At 40.1% G+C, this 24,843-nt stretch overlaps 1 protein-coding gene across 3 annotated transcripts in view; it reads left to right on the forward strand.

Annotated features, from left to right (window-relative positions):
* The window catches only part of RERG (RAS like estrogen regulated growth inhibitor), a 103,413-nt gene that overhangs the window by 59,972 nt on the left and 18,598 nt on the right, over positions 1-24,843 (forward strand). For 2 of the 3 annotated variants that reach the window (XM_015864681.2, XM_015864691.2), the window contains exon 3: positions 22,384-22,440. The exons of the other annotated variant lie outside the window; for it this stretch is intronic. In XM_015864681.2, coding sequence (XP_015720167.1) covers positions 22,384-22,440 — 57 coding nt within the window. The remainder of the gene's footprint in view (positions 1-22,383; positions 22,441-24,843) is intronic. 3 annotated transcript variants of the gene reach the window in all.

Below are 24,843 nucleotides of genomic sequence, written 5' to 3' on the forward strand. Positions count from 1 at the left end.
AACCATTGGGAGGTTTGCACTATAATAACACTTGCTGTTTATCTGAGCTTAAGGTTACTTAGGCATTACATATTCTTTCCTGGTGGAGGAAAATGAATTTAAGAAGGGGGCTGCATCATGCTGGAGATTTTTAGCAAAACAGTTCTGGTCATCTTAGCCATAGCAGAGCTAGAAAGAGTTCAAGGACACGTGCATCCTTTACACTCATGTGATTTCCACTGAAATTATTTGCTGCTGTAGTGCAAGTCAAATTCAGCACAGAGATGTCATTACATAAGTGGCACTAGGGACTCCAGCGTTAAAGGTACATTGACAGTTCCATTTAGAGCAAAATTAAAATCCTGCAAGTTCACAAATTAGTGGTAACTTTGGAAACCAAGTTCTAACACAATAACGCTTCAGGGGGCAATGCGCGGGAGGAAAAGCATTTTCATTTGGCTTTGACAGTTTCTCTTGTTTTCTTGGCCCCTATTTGCTAACAGTCACTTCAAACCTAGCACTTAGAGCATGCAGTCACAATCTGCTAGTCTCAGGATTCATGGCACATTTCAAACTTTAAATCGCAGCCACTGATCATTGTTCTTCATAACCTAATTTAGCCCTGCAAACAAAGACAATTAAAATGTCAAGCTCCATCAATTCCTTCAATTCTGCAGAGCTGCCTTACTCTTGGCTCCAGCTCTGACTGGGATGTTTCCCTACAGGCTCCTTCCTTGCACTGCTCAGCTCTCAGGACCAGGCTACAGAAGCAAAAACTCTCAGCCTCAATGATTTGTGCATGCTCTCTTGACATCTGGAGTGTGCAACAGAAATAGGTGTAACTTTCCAGCTAACCCTGAAGCTCTGCTGCTCAAGGATACAGTATCCTACTCCCACTAATGACATCAAATTGTGATCAATTTCCTGCAGTGTAGCAGCATTTTCAGCTTCAGTTTCTAGAATCTGTGCTTTAAGGGCAGGTGGAGCTGATAGCAGAAGAACCATCAGATCTATAAAGATGGACAGGGGTATTTGAAGAGAAATATTCACTTGTGCCTTAGGTTTATTAAAAATGTTTTAAAATGAGTACAATGGACAGATCTAACACAGGTACTACTGTAATAAAATTAAACTGCACAGCTCATCCTCAACATTATTTCTAAACCACAGAATCATAGAATCATCTGAACAGGAAGGGACCCTTAAAGGCCATCTGATCCAGTGAACAGGGACACCCACAGGTAGATCAGGTTGCTCAGAGCCCCGTCCAGCCTGACCTTGGGTTTCTCCAAGGTTGGGGCATCCACCATTTCTCTGGGCAACCTGCTCCAGTGCTTCACTTCCCTTACTATAAAATGTTTCTTCCTTATATCCAATGTAAATCTCCCCTCTTTTAGTGTGAAACCATTTTCTAAAGACTGAATGCTTGACGGCTTCAGCCATGCTGTACGTAATCATTGATTAAATTTTTTAAAAAAGAAAAACTTTATTTTTTTTCACTACAGAAATTTTAATGCACTACAGAAGAGCAGAATTCACACCAGAGTCCACAGAGTGTGAAATAAAATTTAATGGCAGCTGAGAAGGAAGAGAGAGCATGTAATTATGAAGGGGAAGGTAACATCTAGTCAGTACTTCCTATTTCATATTTCAGTGTTACAGCATCACTCTGGAAAGATTAATAGCTAGTACATATAATTTGGAGAAAAATAAAAAGAAATAATACTCCAAACAGCAGCTGCCTAACCTCCTTATTGCACATCCATGGAAGATCATCACATCCTTTTCTTTTTCAAAGTGGTTTACAGTGTTCAGTTAACATTCATAATTATAGGTGATAGGATGTTGGAGAGCTTTATGAAAGACTCCTGATTTATACTGTTAGAGGAGCACTGTCAAGAAGCCTGAGATCTGTTCTATCATGAATAGACATGCTGGGCTCACACTGTCAGTAATATCTAATCCATGTCTAATAAGAGATCAGAGTCTATAGCATAAAATATAACCTGGAGGACCACACTGGTGAGTCACTGGTAATTTTAGGTGCTAGAAGACAAGTAAACCGAAGAAGCCAGAATTTACAAGACTGAGTCTGTATTTACTCTTAACCTGACTCCTAAAAGAACTGGATACTATAATCACCCAAATCTGGAGAAATCTTTGAACACGCCTCATCTGGAAATTACACTGGACATCTGGTAACGCAACTTCCGTAGAATAACAACCGTCTTTCCCTTTCTCTGAGTTGAGACAACAGCCACTTCAAACCTTATCATGCCTTCCACCATCACCCCTTCCAAATTCTTTTCTATCTAAAGAATGTTAGCAGCATTATTTTTTACCCACCTGTCCTCTAAGTTTTGACATACCCTTCTTCTCATACATCTTGCGGTGTTTGTTGCATTAGATGAATATTAGTGTGAAGAGAATAATTTGATGACTGGTAGAGGGAACATTTAATCTAACCAGTTCCTGCTTTGAACTTCTGCAGTACTAGGAAAGCTTGTCAAACCACTGTGCTTCTGTAGAGAAGGTGCCATTCATTGTGTGTTATTTTCTTCTGACTGCTGGTGCCAGCATAGCTCAAGACTGTGGTTGCATGTGCAGAAATATCTTGATGCTTTGTTACCACTTTTTGATGCACAAATGAGAACAGAGGACTGTCTGCCAGGAAAGTGCACTATCAGCAGTGCGTGCTTCCAGCCCAGAAGGCCAACTATGCTCTGGGCTGCATTAAAAGAGAAGTGGCCAGCAGGGAGAGGGAGGTGATTTTCCCCCTCTATTCAGCTCTTGTGAGGCCCCATCTGGAATACTGCATCCAGGCCTGGGGCCTCCAGCACAAGAAAGACACAGAGCTCTTGGAACGGGTCCAGAGGAGGGCCACTAAGATGATCAGAGGGCTGGAGCACCTCTCCTATGAAGAAAGATTGAAGGAACTGGGCTTGTTTAGCTTGGAGAAGAGAAAATTCTGGAGAGAACTCATTCTGGCCTTCCAGTATTTGAAAGGAGCGTATAAACAGGGGAGGGAACATCTCTTTACAAGGGTGTATAGTGACAGGACAAGGGGGGAATGGTTTTAAACTGAGACAAGGGGAGGTTTAGGTAGGAAGTTTTTCACCCAGAGGGTGGTGATGCACTGGAACAGGTTGCCTAAGGAGGCTGTGGATGCCCCATCCCTGGAAGCATTCAAGGCCAGGCTGGATGTGGCTCTGGGCAGCCTGGTCTGGTGGTTGGTGACCCTGCACATAGCGGGGGGTTGAAACTAGATGGTCATTACTGTCCTTTTCAACCCAGGCAATTCTACGATTCTGTGATTCTTCTGGTCCCATTCAAAACAAACCAGAACAGAAACTCATGAAGATCTAATGGAAAAAGTAAGTTAACATTTCAAACTCAAAAGAAGTGCTGAACAATTTCAGTTTACAAGGAAACAGCCAGTAGCTGAAATAAATATACATTAATTTGGGTGAAAAAGAGATGACAGTATTCAGTGCAAATCTGAGTGCAGTTTTTCATCATAGCATTATACTTCATGGATGCTATATTCTTTAAGTCTTATGAAAAAAAAAATATAGATAATAAAGGCTTTGCTGAATAACTTCAGCATATAGAGAAAACATCACTAACAGCATTACTTGATGGAATTCAGAACTGGAGATTTCTTTACAAGTCAAAGCTGCAGCATGGCTCCCAGCAGTGGTATCTGAATATATCCGTTTATCATAAAATGGTGTAATGCGTTCTTCTAGTGAAGATGTCCCCTGAAGGTGAAAACAGAGTTGTGTATGGTTGTAACGAATGGCATTACATGGCTTGTGATTGGTGCATGGAAGTTCAGATTGGTGTAAGAGTACAAAAGCTCTTTCAGTGTCTGAAACGTGAATAGCCTATGCTAGGCTTTCTTTTATTAGATCATGCTATTCGACAAATCAAGAATAGTAGATAGATCTGGAGAATAAGCAACAAAAATGGGCGATGGCTCAGTGCATGAGTACTACCCAGCTAATAAATGAATAAATATGGAAGGAGATTAATAATCAGGAAGGCAGCAATACTGTGAAAACGTAAGCTACTGTCTAAGTTTCATTCATGCAGAAACATTGGTTTATCTTCTCTAGAAAAATATAGAGCTTTTTAATGAATATCCTAAATGCTGTTAACTATAGAACAAACACCCCGTTCTTTGTGGAAAACAAGTAAAAGCAAAGCAAATATGCATCTAATAACTAGTGTTTACTCAATTACTGTTTTTTATAAACAAGCAGAGTGTTTTAATATCAGTTTGTAAACATATCCAAACTGAACATCATCTACATGCAAATCAGTTGAAAATAAGCACATGCAATAAATAAATAAAAAAATAAACCAGCCAAAAAGAAAAAAGTCCTTCGAAGAACAATGAGTACGAGTAGAAAAGGATGAAGGAAATTATGGAAAAAATACAAAGAACTGTTCAAGCATTTTGCAGTGTTTTACTTGAAAAACAACATCGGAAAATTGACAACAGAAAGACACACACACAAAAAATACATATCTACCCCACTCATCTTGTATAAACTCAGTTGTAGAGTGGCAAATAGAAGACTTTAAACAAGGCAGTCTGCCAAGAGGAAAAGAGGAAGTCCCAGCTGTTATTAAATAGGCTGACTCGTCTTCCTTTGTAAGAGGCAGAGCAGGAGTTTTTTGATGCCCCTTCAGACTTCCCCTGTTCTGTAGCTGGTATAGTGAAGACAACCTGGCTCAAGGCAGAATGAATTAGGAACAGTGGGAGCAATGGGGATTTCTAGGATTTACAGGCTTAACACTTTTCAGGTGCTTGCATGAGGAGGTAAAGGAACTGTATGGTGGAAAGGAGCGCCCTTGCTGAGGCTCGCCCTTCCTTCCCATGCGTTCCCAGCCTCCAGGTATCCTGCAGAGAGGGGAAAGGCAGCAGCTTCCTCAGATCCCTCCCCTCTGCCAGGAGAGAGGTGCTTGTAGTTAGGACTGTTGGTTACTTTCCTATAAAGGAGGTTTAAACAGATGATAATTTGCTTTTCACATACAGTAGCTACTAGCTTTGAATAAAGCATGTAAATGGTAGATTCTAGTGAATTGTCCTCTTCACCAGATCACTCCTTGCATGGCAGGGACATGTAGATCAGGCATGAAACTGAGTTAGTGCATCCTCTACTGAAATACTATACTCTTCTCAAGATGTTTTGAGGTTTCTCAACTTTTCTGCCCCAGCTGATACTGTTCGAGCAACCATTCAGCTGTCTTATCAGGATAAGCTAAAGATGAAGCATTTCTAGGATGTGATGAAATCCCTTACATAAAGGCAATTCAGCTGAGTAGTGACTTGTTTTACAGCTTTCTTTGAGATAACCTTTTCCAGTGCTCTGTCCTCTTTCCTCTAGTGCATGCCCCCAGCAGTGAGCACACCCTGCACTGTGCCAGCTGCTTGGGCTCAGAGCTGCAGCTGCCCTTGGGATTTCCCATTCTCCCAGCTGCCCTGTTGGGGAGCTGCAGATGTTGAGCTATCCCATGCCTCAACAAGCAGCATCACAGAGGAATCCAGACTCTTCTTTCCAATCTACCTTGTTTTGGAAAACTTTGGAGCGTTATTAGACTCCATAAAACTTGACCTTTAAAAGTCAGGGGTGCAATTAACCAATCTGGCCAGCTCTGCATCAGCAGCTCATGCTAACGGGGAAGATGCAGGCACCAGACAGCTCACTTCTGACTAATGTTATTAAAGAGGAACAGGAGGTGGACCCAGACGCTTTAATTAAACTGCAGCAGGTCTGCTCAGCAGGCTGTTATGATTGAGTGCAAAGCAGAGATACCATGCAAAGCATGCTAGAAACACAAGGCCTTGGCTGATTATGGGGCTTGGTAATTTCTGTGTTGATTTGCTGGCAGATGCCAGTAACCCAGCTGGCGAAAGTAGGGGAAGCTGTCCAGAGGTGGAATCCGCTGCTGCTATCACTGCTCCAGAGTCCCCCATACTAACTCACTTTATCAAAACTGGTAGGTAAAAGCATGGCTTGAACAGAGCATAATTAAGCATGGCTCGAACAGAGCATAATTATAGATTTTTGAATTGCGTTATGGAGGAAACTTTCCTGTGTCAGCTAGAAGGAGACCTTGGAGAAATTAGTCCTGGAAGGGTAAAGCCAGCTGTTCTACATGTCCCTAATACAGTTTAGATCTTTTTTTTCCTGCTTTTAGCTGATTGTACAAGAGAGCAGCCAAACATTACATTTCTGCTAAGCAAGCTGGGTGCAAGAGCTTGGATATTGCTTTGTTTAGACCTAAGAACCTAATCCAAAGTCATTTGAAGTTCCCTAATGGTTTCTCTACTGATCCTTTGTATTGACTACTACTTGAGTACTGTTGGTAGAATTACCTGCCTAAAACAAAATACTTTGACTTGCACAAAACCACTGTTAGTGGGACTGCTTCTGAGCCACAAAACAACCTTACAGCTTCCAATTTACATCCATGGTTTTTCACCTCAACTTTGCTGTCCTATGTGCTGTAGTACTGTTCACTAGGTTCCATATTAATGCAGAAATCTTTCAATGGTGTCAGAGTAGAAACTATTAAGACTAATTGTATATATTGCTGGAATAACCTATACAGCAAATTCTAAACTGGCAGAGATGTGCTAATACTTAGAAAGCTTGTAGGGATTGTAACTCTTCTTGGAATAAATGAAAATGGCAGAGTTGTGAGTTAAAAACAGGGACTGAGGACCAAACTTCCATAAAGCTGCAGATAAATCCCATGAGATGATGCTTCTGGAAAATCAAATTCTGATGCACATCACTATTATTTTAAGAGCTGAAATAAACTTACAGTGATGGTAAATTTGAACTTCTACGAAGACTGATGTTGGATCTAAGCCTTTGGAAAAAATAAATAAGTAAATGTCTCATCTCACTGAAGTGACTGGGAAATCTTTAAAAGGCATTTGAAAGATTTCCCAATCTTTTAAGTTAGGGTCATCCAAAATTTTGACAATCAGAGACCAAATGTTATTATAGGAAATTGCTCAGATTGGTCTTTTGGAGACAAATGCACTTTATGATCTTACATAATAGTGGAAAAAAACATTTTGCCAGGACCTAGTGGAAAAGGCCCATGGGCCATCAGCTGTGCAGCCATGCACCAAGGCTATGAAGGGATCAGTTACTCATTAACCCTCTTCTGGATACTTGGTTTTCTGATGTTCTCATCAGCCCTATAAAACCAGACTGAGTTTTCTTGTTCTACAGAACAGGGAACGTGAGGATTTTTCTTTTGTAAAGGTCTTCAAATGAAATGTTTGAAAAAAGGAAAGTGATTTGTTTTAATAGTTTGATTGGCAAGTGTTTGTAAAAAGAATGTAAGCACACTGCTACAGAATTTACATAGAATTGCTGGTAATGGCAAGCAATACCATCATGCCAGTTTGCTAATGCATCAGCTGATAGATTTATGATCTTCTCAGATTCAAAATAGGTATCTTATGTCATTATTTATTTATTTTTTTGCAAACCAAAGAGAAGAAGACAAGATCCATGAAAATGTATTATGTTGACAACTGTAATCCTAAGAATTAGCTTTGTATTATGACTATTTGCATCCTAGGAATTATTTATCAGAACTAGTTCAAAACATAGCTAGCTGAGAAGTTGTCACATTTTTGTCTTACAATCTTCTTACTTAAAAAAACAAAACAAAACAAAACATTTTTTTACTTCTGAAAAGGGCAGGAAAAGAAAAAGGGGGGTGATCAAGCAAGAGGGTAGGGAAACCTACCTTGAAATTGAACCAAAATTTGAAGTGTTTCAAGTTTCCTTCCAGAGGGTAGGAGTTGGGGATCAGATGAGCAATAGCCTAAAATGGCAACATTTTCATTAAAAAGTTCCATTAAAAACTCTTCTGATAAGGGCAGTGTGTGATAGTTGTAATGATACTGGTTTTTCTATATGTACTTTCTGTACTCGACAAAAACTTAACTGTATCTAAGCCCTCCCTCAGGCATATGATCACACTGAACCAATGTTTTTACCATGACCCCTTTGGGACACAACCATGCCATACCCCTTTAAATTCATTCATTAGTTGGCTGTTGTAGTTTATAGCACATCCATCTGCCATTTATTAGGCAGTCTCCTGACAGCTAATGGGAGGATAGCTCAAGTTTGATGGCGCAAGAACATAACAAAGCAACAGCTGAACCTAATCCAAGCCAGCAGTTATTGTTCATATTTCATTAGCTGTATATTTACAGACATCCATGGGATGTTCTTTTCCTCTTCTATGAGGCTGCATGCTTATTTTAGTATTATTATAGAGTAGTTCCTTTGGAAGGGACTATTCAGGGCCATCCAAAAGTTTACATATGTTACTCAGGGCATTGTTCGAACCTCTTGATCTCTGACAGGCATGGGACATTAGCCGCCTCTCTAGGAAGCCTGTTCCACTGTTTGACCAACCTCACGGTACATAAACTTTTCTTAATGTCCTCTCTGAACTTCCCCTGGCACAGCTTTGTGCTGTTCCTGCAAATCCTGCTATTGGATCCCAGGGAGAAGAGACCAGAGACCCTCTGCACTTCCCTGCTCAGGGAGTTGCTGCAAACATATTTGACAGTCTTTGCCTAACTTCTCTGGCAATAGCTCATGCATGGCTGCAGTGCTTCTCTCTGGGTCGGTCTGGACAGCTGTGCAAAGCCCAAAGCTGAGAAGGTGCGCAATTAAATACCAGAGAGAAAAAGGTAGCCAGCTAGTTTTAGAGGAGTTCCTTGTCTAATCAAGACAGAATTTGGCCTAACAGTTATTTTCACAGTGATTCTTGAAATCAGTTTAGTTTAATCAGCTTTCACCAGAGAAGGACCAGGATTAAGCCTATCTACGTAAAAGCTGTTGAGGAATTGTAGTTGTATTTCATTCCACACGTGAGATGATTTTCCCATGCAGACAAGGTTTTCAGAGCACTGAATAGCAAAACAAGCACTCCAATCTTAAGATCAGTATCTACTGTAATGTTTGCGTTAACTCCCACACAGAAGATACTGGAGAGATCAGAAGATCTCTTTAAGCAACCGCTCTATGATGCAGGAATTTAGCCTAAGTCTCCTTTTTTTCATTGCATGTGCTGTGGTTTCTCCTTCTTGCAGGGGTGAGGCTGCTGCTGGTACCAATTTGAGAACATTACTTATCACACCTAAACAGCTCCCTGGGGGCACAGGCTCCAGCCTACAAAGAGAGAGGCAAAGCTGCTGATGACTTGAGTGGGTTGCGCCTCAGGCTCCATTCAAAGAAGGAAGAATTTGGTTCAAAAGTCATTGCAGAAATATATAGTTACATTGAGCAATGGCAGAGTGCTTCCCAGCTGTTGAACAATTTAACAGTGCAATCAAAAGCAGCCTCCTGATCCTCTAGGAATAACTGTGGCATGTGAGTTTTCTGCCCTTTCATTATCAGCTTCTTTCCAGGAATGTTTTTCTCTTTTCTAGCCAACGCTTGCTGCAAAAGTGGCTTATCTGACAGTAAGTTACAATGATTACCACTGCTTCTCTGCTTTCCTAAACACAGTCGCAGCCTTCTTATCTTCTATATCACTGTGTGACATGCCTTTAAAAGTTGTTCTTTGCCTTATTAAAATGACTGCATAACTTTTTCTAACCAGACTGCTCATTCATTTAGAGCAGTGAATTATTTTGTGCCACCTGTGGTGCTTTCTTTGGACTAAACTCGGAAAAATGGGTGAACAAGGAACTGAGAGAAGGAGGAGGAACAATACCATTCCTCTTCCAGCTACCAGTTTGGTAGCAGTGTGGAGAGCAGCAGTTGCTACCTTGACTGTACCTCCTCTGGGACAACAGGTATAGCAGACAGACAGAGCAGGTAGGCCCACTTGGAGCAGAAGCTGTTATGGAGTAGGAACAGGATCACTGTGGGTGTTATTGCCCCCTGAAGGCTCCATGTCACTGGGGCTTGGACACTTAGTCCCAGGTGGATTGACAGGAGGTGACACAGCCCTCCCAAGTGCTCCACTATCTGACATTGAGCCCACGGGGCACACCTTGGGGCTGAAAGACCGTATCTTTTCTTCTGTGTGAAAACATAACAATAAAGAGGGGATTTGACTACTTGAAAAACAACCCTTGCTCCCACAAAGAAAGTGAGCAAGAAGCTCAGATCTGTCTGAGTCTGCTGGGGTTGCAGAGTTCATCTACTCTCTACAGTGGGTTCATTGGTCAGACTACAAGTCTCACCTTTAGCTCCTGGGAAGGGTAGTTGGCCCCTCACTTCAAAAAAGACACTGAGGCCCAGGTACATGTACAGAGAAGGGCAATGAAGCTGTGAAGGGTCTGGAGTACAAGTCTTATGGGGAATAGCTGAGGGAGCTGGGATTGTTCAGTCTGGAGAAGAGGAGGCTCTCCATAATTACCTGAAAAAAAGCTTGTGCACAGCTGGCTGTTGGTCTCTTCTCCCAGGTAACAGTGATAGAACAGGAGGGACTGAAGTTGTGTCAGGAGAGGTTCAGGTTGGGTATTAGGAAGAACTTACCAGAAAGAGTCATGAGGCATTGGAACGGGCCACATGGGGATTGGGGGGAGATTGGTGATCATGGTGGTGGATCATTTCCAGGATCACTGGAACAATCAGGCCTAAGACAAGAAGTTACTGGGGAAAGAGCATTGCTTTAATAAAGGTGATTGAACTGATTCCACATGGTGCTCATCCCCACAGCCACACGGATCATCAGGACTGGGTGGGTGCACTTGGGCAGCTGTAAATTGGAGAGTGACAAGAGACTCACTGGGGATGGACTGACAGAACAGCATGCAGTGGCATCCTCTAGAGACCAGTACCATCTAATGGCTATTGGACTGTTGCTGGCCTCTCTGCCCTGCTAGGCACACTAACAGCTTTGAATATGTAATCACCCATTAATCCATTTTAAACCAAAGAAAAGCATGGTGGAGCAAGGAATGTAAACCTCATCTCAGATCAGCTCCAAAGGTGCTGTATCAGCCTTCATTACATGCAAATGGAGGTTTTCTTGCTTGTCAAATTGTAGATTCCCAGGGCTGTGTTTCCTTATGGTTTGTATGATGTCATCACCAAGAGCTAAGCAAATGCAGATTGCTGCAGTCAGGTTACAGCACTCTATAGGGCAGTAATTGCTTTATTCAACTGCTGGCGGAGAAAGTGGAATCATTTATATTCGCTCTGCTCACTCTAAAATGACAATGGGGTGAAACTGAGAAAGTGTTCTTAAGAAAAGCATTAAAAGAAAAACTCAGCAATGAGCAGTTTATCAGATTAGCCTGAGAAAATAATAGAAGTCGATACCACAAACTTCCTTAGTCCTGAAGGGTCTCTGAGCATCTGACACTTCAATCCACAGGATGACACACAACTTCCAACCCTCAGGACTGAGGATAAGATGCTAGCAAGAAAAGATGACATAACACTCTTGCAAAACTGCTATGGGATCTTTAACATCCCATTAGAACAAACAGGAACTTGGTGTTTTCAGCCTCATGTAAAAGGAATGAAGAAAATCCCATTGCTAAGGTCACTTTAAACTGGGTAAACCACTGAATGAGATAATGACTGGAAGAGCCCTGAGTATCCAACTTGTTATCTTTGCATCTGTGTGATTTCTGCAGATCAAAACTGTGCAAAAGAATCTCATACAAATAGAACTACAGCACTGAGGGGAACTAACTCATTGCTTATAGCGAGTTTAATGTGGCTGAACTTCCTCTTAATATATAATTTTAACTAAGCATAGCTAATTAGCTAGCTGAGACCAGAACACTCTCTGTATCTGTTGCACTCTGGAAGGGCAGGACCAGGTCTCTTGGCAGCTGTGATGACCACTATAAACTAAGTTATGTTAAACCTCCAAGGCTGAGGCTTGAGATAAATCAGAGCTTTCACAACATCTGTTATCTGCTACTGTGTTTTTTACTTCGTTTGAAGTCATATGATGTTTATTAGCTGAATGCCCTTAAGTATTGAAAATGAAAGCAGAAATTTACCATTTAAATTTGGGAGTTTGAAGTTTAATCCGAACAATTCCCTTGATAGCATGTCCAAATTCCAAGCAGAAGGCTAATAATAGCCCCTACATTATTGTAGGCACCAAATGAGTGCTTATAAAATTGCAGTTGCAGTCAGAGATAGGAGATTAGAGTTATTTATCAAAGCAGTGGATTAGTTTAAATTCATTAAGAGCTGTTACTGGGAACCAAGCACACCACACTGTAGTGTATTGGCTGGACCGCTCAGCAGTGTTTATTGTCACCCATCCTAATATGCTGTAGCTCTGATGGGCACTTGTTACTTCAGAGTCAGATGTCAAACTTCCTGCTGGCAGTGGTTGTATGGGATGAGCAGTATATGTGATCACTCAGACTACCCTTAAGGTTACAGACTTAAACAGGCTTTGGTTGCCAGTGATTTATGAAAAACTGCTGTCCACCCACGCCTGCTCTTCCATCTTTCTCCACAAAAGAAAAGAGATGATACTGCCAGTGATGCTATTAGATACCACTTGGTGCCTATCAGTCCAATCTCTCTTGGGATTCTCTATCTACAACATGTTAGAGAAGCTAAAGTCTGAGTTTTCCACCTCAGCTCATCATTTCTCCACTTTGTAACATTCTTGTTTGTACTGTGACAAAGAAACATATGGTCCATAGTATTTAAATTATGTTTTATTTTAACTGTTAAACACAGCCTATCACTTACTGTTTTTGTTCTCCAGTATTGTGAACCCCACTGTGGAAATGATACCTTTTCTCTTAGAGATTCTCTGCTCTTGCTGCTGTGCCTCTTAATCTCCCCCATGTAATGGAGAAGTTGTTTACCATAAAAAATGCTGGCACAAACAGAACTGCAGGATTCCAGGTGGCAAGCAAGTAACAGGAGCAGATGTCTTAACAATGCAGAGAAANGGGGGGGGGGAAGGCAAACATAAAATGTGAGAGCAGCCATTAAGACATTTGCCACTGCTTTCAGTGAGATGCCTGAGGCATTTTGAATATTATACACCATGGTGACAGTAACCAGTTACAGAAGCCTGAATACCTGAAAGCCTGAAAGTTCATTGTCGCTCTCTGATGTCTTTGCTCTCACGTGTCTCTCCTTTCTTCTTTCTTTCTTTCTTTTTTCCCCATGCGTCTGGTTCAGGTATTTGGCAATGAGCTCAACAGAAAGAAAGAAATTCTTTATCTTCTGCCTTTAAAACACCAGGTAGCCAGGGAGCTGCAGTGCAAAGCCAACTACTTGCACAGTTTGAAAACAGTAGGTTCAAAGAAAAGTACTACTGTGAACCATATTAAGAAGATGTAACATTTATTAATGCTTATATCATTAACCTTATTAAGAAAAAAAAAAAAAAAAGGAAATTACATGAGGCTTTTTTTCAGTGTATTTGTTTGCCCTAAATGTGCATCCCCCTGTGACACAGGCACCTTACAGGCATGTATCTGTTGATTGCTGATCCTACTGACCAGTCCTGACAAACCTGTAGTATTCCTCTGTTTGCCTAAGCTCCTTTCTCAGACAAAGCTGGAAATTGCAAAGGACAGATGGTCTTTGAAGGTATGAGCTGCAGTCACATCTGATAAAACATGCACACAGTTAACATGCAACAGGAGAGTTAATATGGTCAGACTTGAGAGAAGGATGATAGATATTCTGATCATACTGCGGCCACACAGACGGAGGCTGTGACATCTAACAAAATGACATAGCAAGCTCTGTGTGCCATTACATCACTGTGTTTCTGGGGCAAAGGAGAAAAGGTGCAGTTTGTGTCATTTCTAGATACTGCTTGTCCTGATATGTACAGACAAAGAAACAGCATGCTGCTTCCATGAAGGTACTTTATGCTGTCCTGAAGGTTGCAGATACTCAGGTCACTCTGAAAGTGATGCCTCTTCTTTATTTTCATAAAAGCTACGTATATAATAATATAATATAGTCCAATACATCCCTCTGGTGTATTACAAAAAAAAAAAAAAAAAAAAAAAAAAGAACAAATGGAGGTAGTGAGCTTTGAGCTTTGTTGCTTTGTTTAATCTGGCTTTGCTTTTTTAAAAATATCTGCATTTCCTTAATTACAGGTTTTTCAGGAATAATTAAAAAAAAAAAAAAAAAGGTGTTCAGGCATTCCCTTTGAAAGTGAAATCTAAAATATTCTCTTCCTTCATAGATTAAAAAATGGCCTTTCTACTCACAGTGCAGTTTCCATTAAAAATTCATTCATACAAAAACATTTTGACAAGAACCAGAAGTCCATTCTGCCATCTAGAGTATTAAAAAAATCCCTCTTATTTCTTCCCTTTCTTTTTTTCCCTTGTAAAGATGACAGGAGAAACACGACCAAAGAACAGAGTGAGGTGTTTTCTGAAGTCAGCAATGGGGGAAATTTAAGGGGTAATAAATAGAAGCCCCTGCAAACCTTGCGGTCTTGCCACTCTAGTATGGAAAACTTAATCCTATTCCTTTTTGTCCGGTGTCTTTCAAAAGAGCACACAAATTCAAAGCGTACCCATGTCAGTTACCTAGGAAAGTCACGGTTGTTTGTGTGATTTCACTTGTAGGACTTGCTTTACAGCCCAATCACAGATATGTTCTGTCTTGCACACACAAACATCTGGAGGTGTTATCATTAACTGTGTTTTGGAAAGCCATATGTGTTAGTAATAGCACACCAGAAAGTTTAGTCTTCATGAAGCAGCGACATAACAAGCTATACAATGAAGTCAAGAGAGGAGAAATGGTAGAGTTATAGATACTGCACGCTATGTTTCTTAAATGATCGAAACCATTAGACAGGCCAGTCTCACCATTTGTCTTTTATATGAAGGGAGTCCTGTAAAATAAACAACCCTATGTTGGAACAGTTTGTTATGGAATGGGATAACAAGATAAATTAAGCCTCCTGCTTATGTGCCACATGTGGTAAGCATTGGAAAGAAAATACTTCCAGTATAACAAACAGTGGGCAGTACCTTAGTATGAAAATGTCCTGGATAAGCGGTGATGGGATGAATGACCATCACGATGCATCTTTTGCAAAATTTGTGGTAAGCTATTTCAGAAGAATATATGGAATTCTTTCTGTCATGAAATTACCACACCAGGAGCAAAGCAGAAACCACTTCCTGATGTTAATATTTGGATGTGGTTAATAACATTTTGTTGAACAGCTCTTGCATTTTCTGTATTCAGCACTGAATAAGGAAGGCTTTCAGTTTGCTAACATGTCAGTGCTGAGATTGCTTTCTACTCAGTGGCAAACTTTGCCTCTCACTTTAAGACTTTAAGTCTCAAGACTATATCTCCATCCATGAAGGGAGGTACCAACTAATCCACAGCATCCAATTTAGAAGTTGTTCAGAGGGCCAGCCTACAAGAACAGGATTGGGCACAGCTAGAAATGGCACAAGAGCTAGAGAGACCTTAAAAGCCCATGCCTGAGTATATGGGGCCAGTACACACCTGGAAGTTTGTACAGCCTACATGGTCTGACCAAGGCAGAAGAAGCAAGGGAAGTGGAGCAGTCATCCTGGAGATAAGTGTGGTTTTGAGCACTGGTTTCATTACACTGATGTCAATGACTTCTACATTCATTGTCAGCACAGGCAAAAGTAAACCACTGTGCATGCTCTGATAAATGCACAACTTACTTTTTCCTTGCTTCATTCCCTGCAATTAAGAAGTGCTTGTAAAATCTGATACGGTGCTTCCTTCCAGTACTCTATTCAGACAGTGGAGAAAAGATTATAAAATAAACAGTACTTATGGACTGATAGTTTCAGATGAGCTCCTTGAAACAAGTCACTTTTCTCTAGATGCTTCCCTCTCATAAGTTCCTAAAAGCAGGTACTTTCCACAACAATGAAATGCAGTTACATCTGAGAGAAAATGAAATTGTCACTGACAAAATAAACTCTATCCAAGACTTTACAGTGACAGTGATTTTAAAATGAAACATCGATTACTTTGTTATTTGGCCAGATCCAAAGAATAAATATCCTTTGGAATACAGTTAAAAGACATAGTTGATTATGGACTGTGAGTAGGAAATTGGCACTGTCCTTCCAAGCAACTTGCCAAAAGAAGGCCAGTTATTGACTTCTAAGCAAACAACCTACTGAATTAGTGTTTAAAATAGGGATTGTTCAGATTAGGCTCCACAGCACCAAAGCCTATATCATTTTGATTGGGGAAATTCCCTTAGATAACACTGAAGAAAATAACCTTTTGAAATGAAAGAATAACACTTTTTTTTTTTTCTTTCTTTTTTTTTTTTTTTTTTTCCCACACGTGTTCAATCCTAGTTTGTATTAAGTTACAAATAATATAAGCTTTTGTTCTGTACTTAAACTTCATCAGTGGAACTCACCATACTGTCACACAAGAAAATACAAGCACACACAGTAACTATTCTGAAGAGTTTAGTGCTTAAGACATGGATTAAAATACCCATGAAATGTGCATAGTATGAGACAGCAAGGTAGTCAACAAGTGACCAAAAGACGGTTGGACTAGATGATCTTAGTGGCCTTTTCCAATTGTTGTGATTTTATGATTTTTATACTTGGTACAGTTTTCCCTTCCTTGTTCCCAATTGATCTGTCTTTGTTCCATTACATTTTATTTCTAGTTTAATGCAAGCACATTAGATCTCAGTGTCAGCAGCAATCACAGTGAACAAGCCAGGAGAGTAGGGAATGCAGAGAAATCCTGTTGATGTCCAGCTCACCACTCACCCAGCCTTGCTAAATTAATTGAGACATTGTCAAAACTAAGTCAAATCCAAGCCCGCAAGCGCAGAGCCAGAAGCCACGACTGCATGTCTACACTTATGATGCAGCCAGGATCAGAAGGCAGTGCCACACCACAAGTTCACATTTTTCTCCCTCCCTGGAAGACCTGCACATTCTGAAGCAAATTAGAAGTCTCATGGTAGAGGTTTTAAAACAAACCATCACCTCCCAAAGCTGGTCACAGAGCTCCCACGCCAGTGTGCTGTATTGCTGCCCTCCAAGCCCACTGAAATTCACAATCACGATGGGCCTCCAGGAGAGAGTTTGAATCCCGTTTGCTCTAACAAAAATACACATTTTTTTAAAATGAAATAATTTTCCTGTGAAAGTGCCTTTTGATCACTGTAACAACTAGTTTCAACCACTCCGCTTTCTCCAGCCAAATATGATTTACTGATGACACATCATCACAACACCAGGAATGGACTTGTTGATATGTTAAATGATGGGACTTCTTTCAGATAATTTTTATAGCTCAAAATTCTCATGGCATAAAAGAGTCATCATACAGTTATTTAACTGTAGAGAAATGTTGCTTTTCTTAGAATAACTTTGAACTTTGTCTCTTTTGGGGAGAAGGAGGCATTTTTCAAATAAAATCCAGCTTCCATTCTTCCTGCCCCAAAAGCTTCATCTGTATTAGCTGGAACAGTAACAAAACCATGAAGATATGTATTCAGGCAGACTGTAAATTTTACCAAGGCCATTTATGTTACTAAATCCAAACAAAGCTCTAAACCAAAACTCAATGGTGTGTATACATATAAATGTTCCAAAAAGATATGGACTGAGATTTTTAAAGCTGGGTAAGGACCTTAGCCATACGAGTCCTAAAGAAACTGATTAATTATGTGGTTGACAATCTCAGTTTATAAACGAAGTTAACTCTTGGTGTAATTTCATTGTCTTCAGTGGAGTTACAGTGGAAATGTATTTGACAGATAGTCATGTTTCCTCTCCAAGAATAACTCTGAAGGCAGAAGGTTTAAACATGAGTGAATGAAAGTGAACTTCTACCCTAATTTAAGCCCTGTACAAAACAGCTGACTTGGAAATGAAGGTGTAAGGAGAGGCAAAAAGAGACATGAGCCTATTCTTCCTTTGCTGGGACATTACATCAATTTCCTTAGGTAACGGTCATGTCTCCAAAACACAGCGGGAATCCAAATTGCAGTTTCTTAGAGATTATTTCCATCAAAGCCTGAAATTTCATGCATTTCACAAGCAGTAAGCGTTGGGGGAGCGCCTGGTCTCCTCTCAGCAGAGAACAATGAAATTCACTAATGTTCAGTACTGTATCAATTCAAATCTTACCTGCTTCAAAATGCATTTTATTGTTTCCTATAACAAACATTAGGAATGTTGATTATAATATGAATACCTGAATTATTCATCTAGTTTTATGAGAAAATAATGTTTCATACATTTTCAGTCTCTGAATTATTTAAAATAAAAATCCAGGATTCAGATTATTATTGTTACTATTACTTTGAAGTGTTGGGCTATTTTTGGCTTATTTTCAGCATCAGAGCAATTATGGCTAACAGGTGAAGTGCTTCTTTCTCACCTTAGCGAAGGTCTGTGCAACTCCAACCTCAGCTTTTTATCTGTAGCATTGCTAAGGCTATGAGGAAGATTTATATCATTGCCTGAAATGTCCTTTTTGCCAGAAGCAAAAATCTGAGCACCACAACACTAATTTCTGATGTCTTTGTTTCTGATTCTTCTGCTGGCAGAAGATATTTTACTAAAACAAAAGTGATGTAATCTGGCAGTAGCTGAGCTCAACATAAACAAAATGGCTCCACTGTAATATTCCTGGTCTAGAGAGATCATTTCTAGGGCAGGCAACATAAGCCAGCAACTGGTCTAGGCTGAGCACTTGCATTCCCCTCCCAACTCTCCTCTCACTGACTCTCTTCTGTCAAACCAGATAAAGTCACACACTGCAGTAATATCCAATTGTACATCAGAGGCCCATTTGCTGAGCACTCCTTATGAGAGGACAGTGGAGATGCTTCCTATCCAAAACATATTGTGATCATTTAGAAACAGGATAGATACTGGATCAAGCATCTTGTGTTTCCCATCTGTAAAATGCAGCTGATAAGCCTCAGCCTGGTAGTGTGGAAGCCAGTACTAGTGTACACACCTGTAACCCTGTTCTCTTAGGGTAACCTGAGCAGACATGGTACAGTTTTGTCTTCTGTTTTTCACTTGGCCTCACCTCCTTCATTTTGGCTATGTCTGAAATAAGCTCTACTCCCTCAGAGCTGCACATTGTATGGCCTTTCTCAGACATGAGTGCTTAACAGATTTTCTTCCAGTCCCCTTCATCTCTTTGACCCTCCTTCTCCAGCAATTTCCATCTACAAATACAAGGTGGCTGTGCTTTACCTGCTTCTTTGCCATTGCACACAGCGTGCCCAAGCATCCCCGCTGCAGTTCCAGCAAGCAGAGCGCTGTTGCTGACCACTTTGTGAGCCAGCATCCCAAAAGGCCTCTTCAGTCATAAGACAGAAGAGTGCACTGTGCTGCCATAAAAGCCAGCCCATGGGGTTTTCTTCTCTTTGCCAGCATTTTACAGCATCTATGTATGCGTGGGTGGTGTTCATTATGAACAGTGACATAGTGATAAGCTGAGAAGCAAGAAAAAACATGATTATACCCATGGAAATTCTGTGAATTCTTATTATGTCACTAAAATAAATGATACTTTTCCACCTTTAGAGTCCATCTGAGAACCCACTCTATGAAACTATGAACCCACTGCAATGAAACTGCTCCAAACCACCTTCTCTGAAAGGGTGGAGGCACACCTTGAGGTTCTCAGCATCTGAGAAAATGATATGCAGCAGGCTTGAGGCAGGATAAAGCAAATGCTATTTCTTCTGAGTGCCCAAGCACACAGGCTTTTCACTTTACTGGGCCGCAGAGTTTCTGGAAGCATTTTTAAAGTCTGTTCTTGAAAAGTAGCATGGTAAGGAGCTTCAAAAAGCAGATCAGGAGAATTTCTACTCTGCATCACTTCCCCAGTCAAAATAGAACATGCCATCTATTTTACCAGCAATTAGAGAACCAATTACTAGCAATTAGAGAAGAGTCATGACCAAACTTTTAGAATGTCAAGATGTTTAAACTACACCAGCTGAGGTAAAATGTGGGGGGTGAAGGGGGAAGGCACTGGTTCATTGTGGTTGGAAAATAAGCTACACAGAGATCTTATTGTTCCATGATGACATCCACGTTAGGACTATGACTTGAAAAGTACTTTAAGTGTTGCCACATTCACTCAGAGAGCCAAGGAGAGCCTTGCTGCAAAGACTTAAAATTCCTAAGGTATAAAAGAATCTTAAAATAACAGCAATTTAAAATTGCATCTTGTCTAGTGATCTCATTTCCTTAGGATCAGATTCTTATTACTCTCCAAGTGTGAAGCATAGTTAATTCTTCCTGAAAACTAAGGTTCGTTCTGACTCTGTTAAATAAAATAAGTTCCAAGTGACCAAAGCTGAATTAATGAAGTTTGTTCTGTAGTGTTGGCCCTGGAGCACCTCCGATAAGAGGAAAGGCTGAGTAAGCTGGGTCTGTTCAGCCTGGGGAAAAGGAAGACTGAAGGGAGATCTGATTAATGTTTATAAATATCTAAGGGAGGTGGGAGACAAATAAATGGGTGAGGCCAGGCTCTTCTCAGTGATGTATAGCAATAGAACATGTAATGGCCTAAAACTTGAACATAGGAAGTTCCATACTAACATGTGGAAGAACTTATGGTAAAGGTGACTGAGCACAGGAACTGCTGCCCAGAGAGGTTGTGGAGTCTTCTTCTATGGAGATATTCGAGACTCATCTGGATGCCTACCTGTGTGACCTATTGTAGGGTACTGCAGGGTCCCTTCCAACCCTGCAATTCTGTGATTCCTATTGCTTTGATTTTGAAAAAAGACAGAATTCAGCTTAGATGTCACTTTTTGCTGTCTGCCTGCCACTGAAGGAAAAATAGAACAAAGCTGTAGAGCTGTCAAGAAAACCTTCTCCTATAGCTAAAGTAACTGACATCTTTCCTAGTGCAGGGATACTTCTTTCTCCAGTCTGAAAACACAGAGAGGATTTTGAATATTTGACAGCGGTGAATGCTTTGTTTACAGAATCACAGAATTACAGCACTAGAAGTACAAGACAGAGCTTAGCTTTAAGATTGATAGCTAGAACATAATCAGAATCTTGGCAAAGCATTTGTAGGATGTCTTTAAACGGGATGGAGAGAGAGAAAAAAAAAATAGATATAAGAATATAAGTAGCAAGATCTTAGACTATAACTTGCAGTTGAGAACTAATTATTCTGTGCTCCAAAATCCAAAACATTGTTTTTATTTCTGCAAATTGATTAAGTGCATTTGTTGGTCATGAGTTTGAAGTATAGCTGATTGCTTCCAGTGGCAAGTAGGCAAAATACTGAAGGCAAGTTATTGCAAGGAAAGCGTGTCAAGCTAAGGAGGAAGCAATTTAGCCAATTATATTTACCTTCTGAGGTTTCACATCTGAAGGGAAAGTTTTTCAGGAATTACAAGGGCTGCTCTGAAAGTGATGCTTTCAATTTTATGATATTGGTTCATGATGTCAGAGGCAAATGTTGGTGATATGACAGTAGGGGATGAACCTTGCGGACAATATTTCATTACATTTTGTTGTCATTTGACAGAGGGCAGAAGGGGGGGGGTAGTCTGACAAAATGTCATCTGACATGGAAGTCTGGTACAGAAAAAAATGGCACCCATTGGCATTTATCAGTACTTTCTGGATGTCGATGGAGACTAAACAGTGGATGTGAGCACAGTGAGGAAGTGGACGATGCATTTCAGTGGTGGTGATGTGAAGGACAACCCATGTTTTGGGTGACCGTGGAGATTTTGACAAGCATGGCATACAGGCTCTTGTTCATCACTGGTAAAAGGCATAGCTAATGGGGGTGACTATGGTGAAAAATAGTGGTTTGTAGCTGAGAATTTACTGTATCAAGTCATGTTATTTTGCTCTTTATGTCTGTTGTAGTTTCAATATAAATAAGTAGGAGGCATTACTTTTGGAGCAACCTACATAAATGATAATGAGCACCTCTGGCTTTGAAGCTGCAAAGCATTCTGGCTCAAAACCTGCCAGCCCTTATCCCATTGGTTATGGGTAATCTAAAGCAGCAAAAGCAATGTGGGTGTTTTATCCCCACAAAGGTCATCAGATCATCCAACCAAAAGCACTCCAAATAAGGTTCTCATTTGTCTTTCTAACAGTAAAGCTATTGTGAGAAGAAAACAACATGAAAGAAAGTTAGACACCATTGAAAGCCTCTTGGCATTCTTTTCCCAGCATTGTTACAGGGGTAAATGATTAATGCTATAATATATCTTTTTCCTATTTCGTTTCCCACCTCTGAATGTTAGAAGTGGTCCACAGTGAGAAGGTCTTGACTGCCCCCATAAGCAAAGCTGAGCTGCTACACAAGCATTCATGCAGTTTTTGGTAGAATTTTATAAACTGGGCAAGCTGATGGTTTGTGCATCTTTTCATTCTTCCAGCTCTCGTCGTACGCTTCCTGACCAAACGGTTTATCTGGGAGTATGACCCGACTCTAGGTAGGTGATATGTTCTTCCATCTACGTAGTATGTTGTATATACTAGCACGTCTGAGGTATTGGATAATCATAAAGTCTCAAGCTCATTTGCTGTAGAAAGGTTCTCGATGGTCACTTACAGCTGGAACAAATATTACTTAAGATGGCAGAATAGAAATCTAGTAATGCACTTAAATGAAAGCAGAATTAAAAACAAGGCACAGCTCTTCCTACACAGAGGTCAGTGGGAATTCTGCCACTGAAGGTGATTGCATTATTGTTTCACTCCAAAAATTAAAGCACTAAGCATGGGATCTGTTTTCAGCTTTGGGTTAACACAACCAGCAATTGCTGGAGAATAGGGTGGCTTGAATACACATCTCAAAAATTCAAGGGACAAACAAGCACAGGTATTAACACTTTGCCTACACTAAGTATGTAGTCTTCACCTGTCAAGCACATGTAGTATTTCACTTTTAGGATGACCAGATAGGGACACAAGTCATCAGAAGAGCATCAGCATGTTCCCTGCACAACTCCAGCTCAGCTGAGTTTGGTCTGGCACTGTTGAGAAGCTAATACACATAACTCACAAAGATTTCAAACAGTTTTCTGAATTAGAAGCCTCTTGAAAATATAGGCCAACATTAGAATTGTTACTATTTCTGAAGTTATTATTATATTCTGAAGTTACTATTTCTGATGTTTGAACGCTCAGCACCAGAGAAAGTCCAGGCCAAGAAGTCTGAGATGAGGTGTGAAGTAACGAGCCAGGAAATTTCCTTTTCTTCTAGAGTCTGCTGCCATCTCCTTAACCTCCCTTTGGAGACCTGAATAAACACTGTCCAGTTAAAAAACTCTTTCTTAGGGATCTTCCTTTAAGAGAACACATTAAAGAAATAGAGAACAATATAAGCTTGCACAGCAGAAACAAACAAGATGAAAATTTAATACACTTTAATGCAAAACCCAGCAGCCCTTTCAAGAAAGGAAAGTTTCCAGTTTCATTCTGCACATTTTTGACTGTTAAGAGGAAGGATGATGAAGGATTAACAGATATTAGAACTCTTGTTGGAAAGTAATTCTCAGAGCAACCTGAACACAAATACATTCTTTTATCTGCTAATACAATTCACTGATGAATGTATTGATATATGTCACCTGTCCTGCATAATAGGATGTTCAATATAATGTTTAATTAAATTTCACACTTCTATTATTAATAAATCACTTTCAGAATTTGGCAATAGAACAATATATTGATAAAAAAGGCTTTACATACCAAGTTCATTAATGTCTTGTAGGGATACTCCATACAAGAATATCCTAGCTCTGTTGTTTAAGCACACAACCTAAAATGTAAGCATGCTGCAAGATTCATTATTTTTTGTCCCATTTTGGAGGCTGTGTGTCCTTTACAGTGTACCAGCCTTGATGTTTGTTTCTCCTTTTACAAATTAATACAACTGCAGTCCAGCAGGATTGTCTTCCATTAGGAACATCAAAGCTTTAATGCAGACAGTACTCCTATCTCAATAAAATAAAAGTTAAATCTCTTCTGACTGACTGAATTCTCCATTCTCATCCAGTTTAGAGGTTGACAGCTTAGGCTGTGTATTACAGCTATTGTGAAGCTAAGCGTTTTAGCCTGCCCAGAGGAAAAGGTTTCAGAAATGCATAAACCAATAAATTATTGTCAATGATCTGTTTCTTAATCATAGAAATCTCTGACAGGAGATGTGCACTATAAACTTTTTTTGAAGTACTGTTTTTCAAACTATGTATCACAACAGGATTCCAAGGAGGTTCTGAAGCATTAGAAAACATATCTCAGGAAATTCTAATCATTACTCAGGCCTTCAGAGATCAGTCAAAAGGATTGTACTTTCAAAAGCTTTGAGAAACAGTGCTTTGAAGAATGCATTCCTGGCTTTATCATGGTCATCCTGGGGTGACTTAGTGTCCAGTTACCTGTAAATACTGCTGAACTGAATTCACTGAGAAGTTTTTTTTTTCAGATTTGTTTCTTCTTAGCAATAATAGACTTGCAGTTGGGTGGAAAGAGTGACATCTATATATTCCACCAATTTAAACAGATGCAAACCATTCAGCTACTAAGCAGCAGGAGGTTTTGCCAAAAACCACTGGGTCTGTGACAAAAGTGTCATTTTTATAGTTTATTTCTTATGTCAAATTCTCAATCCTGCACTAGAACAGATAATTCCTATTTTTAGGAAAGCTTTCACTAAGCTGTACTAGGCCTGATGGAAATTCAGCAGCGTCCTAAGCTAAGTATCAAGGTTAAATAAATAGACTCTTGTGCTCTAATTCAAGGGTGGCATATTTTAACTGGAAAGAAAAAAAGCAATACATTATAGATATTTTTTTTACTACTCTAACCTGCCAGAAGAAAATGAAGGACAA

This window comes from Coturnix japonica, chromosome 1 (assembly GCF_001577835.2).
Source record: "Coturnix japonica isolate 7356 chromosome 1, Coturnix japonica 2.1, whole genome shotgun sequence".
In the NCBI taxonomy this organism is placed as follows: Eukaryota; Metazoa; Chordata; class Aves; order Galliformes; family Phasianidae; genus Coturnix; species Coturnix japonica.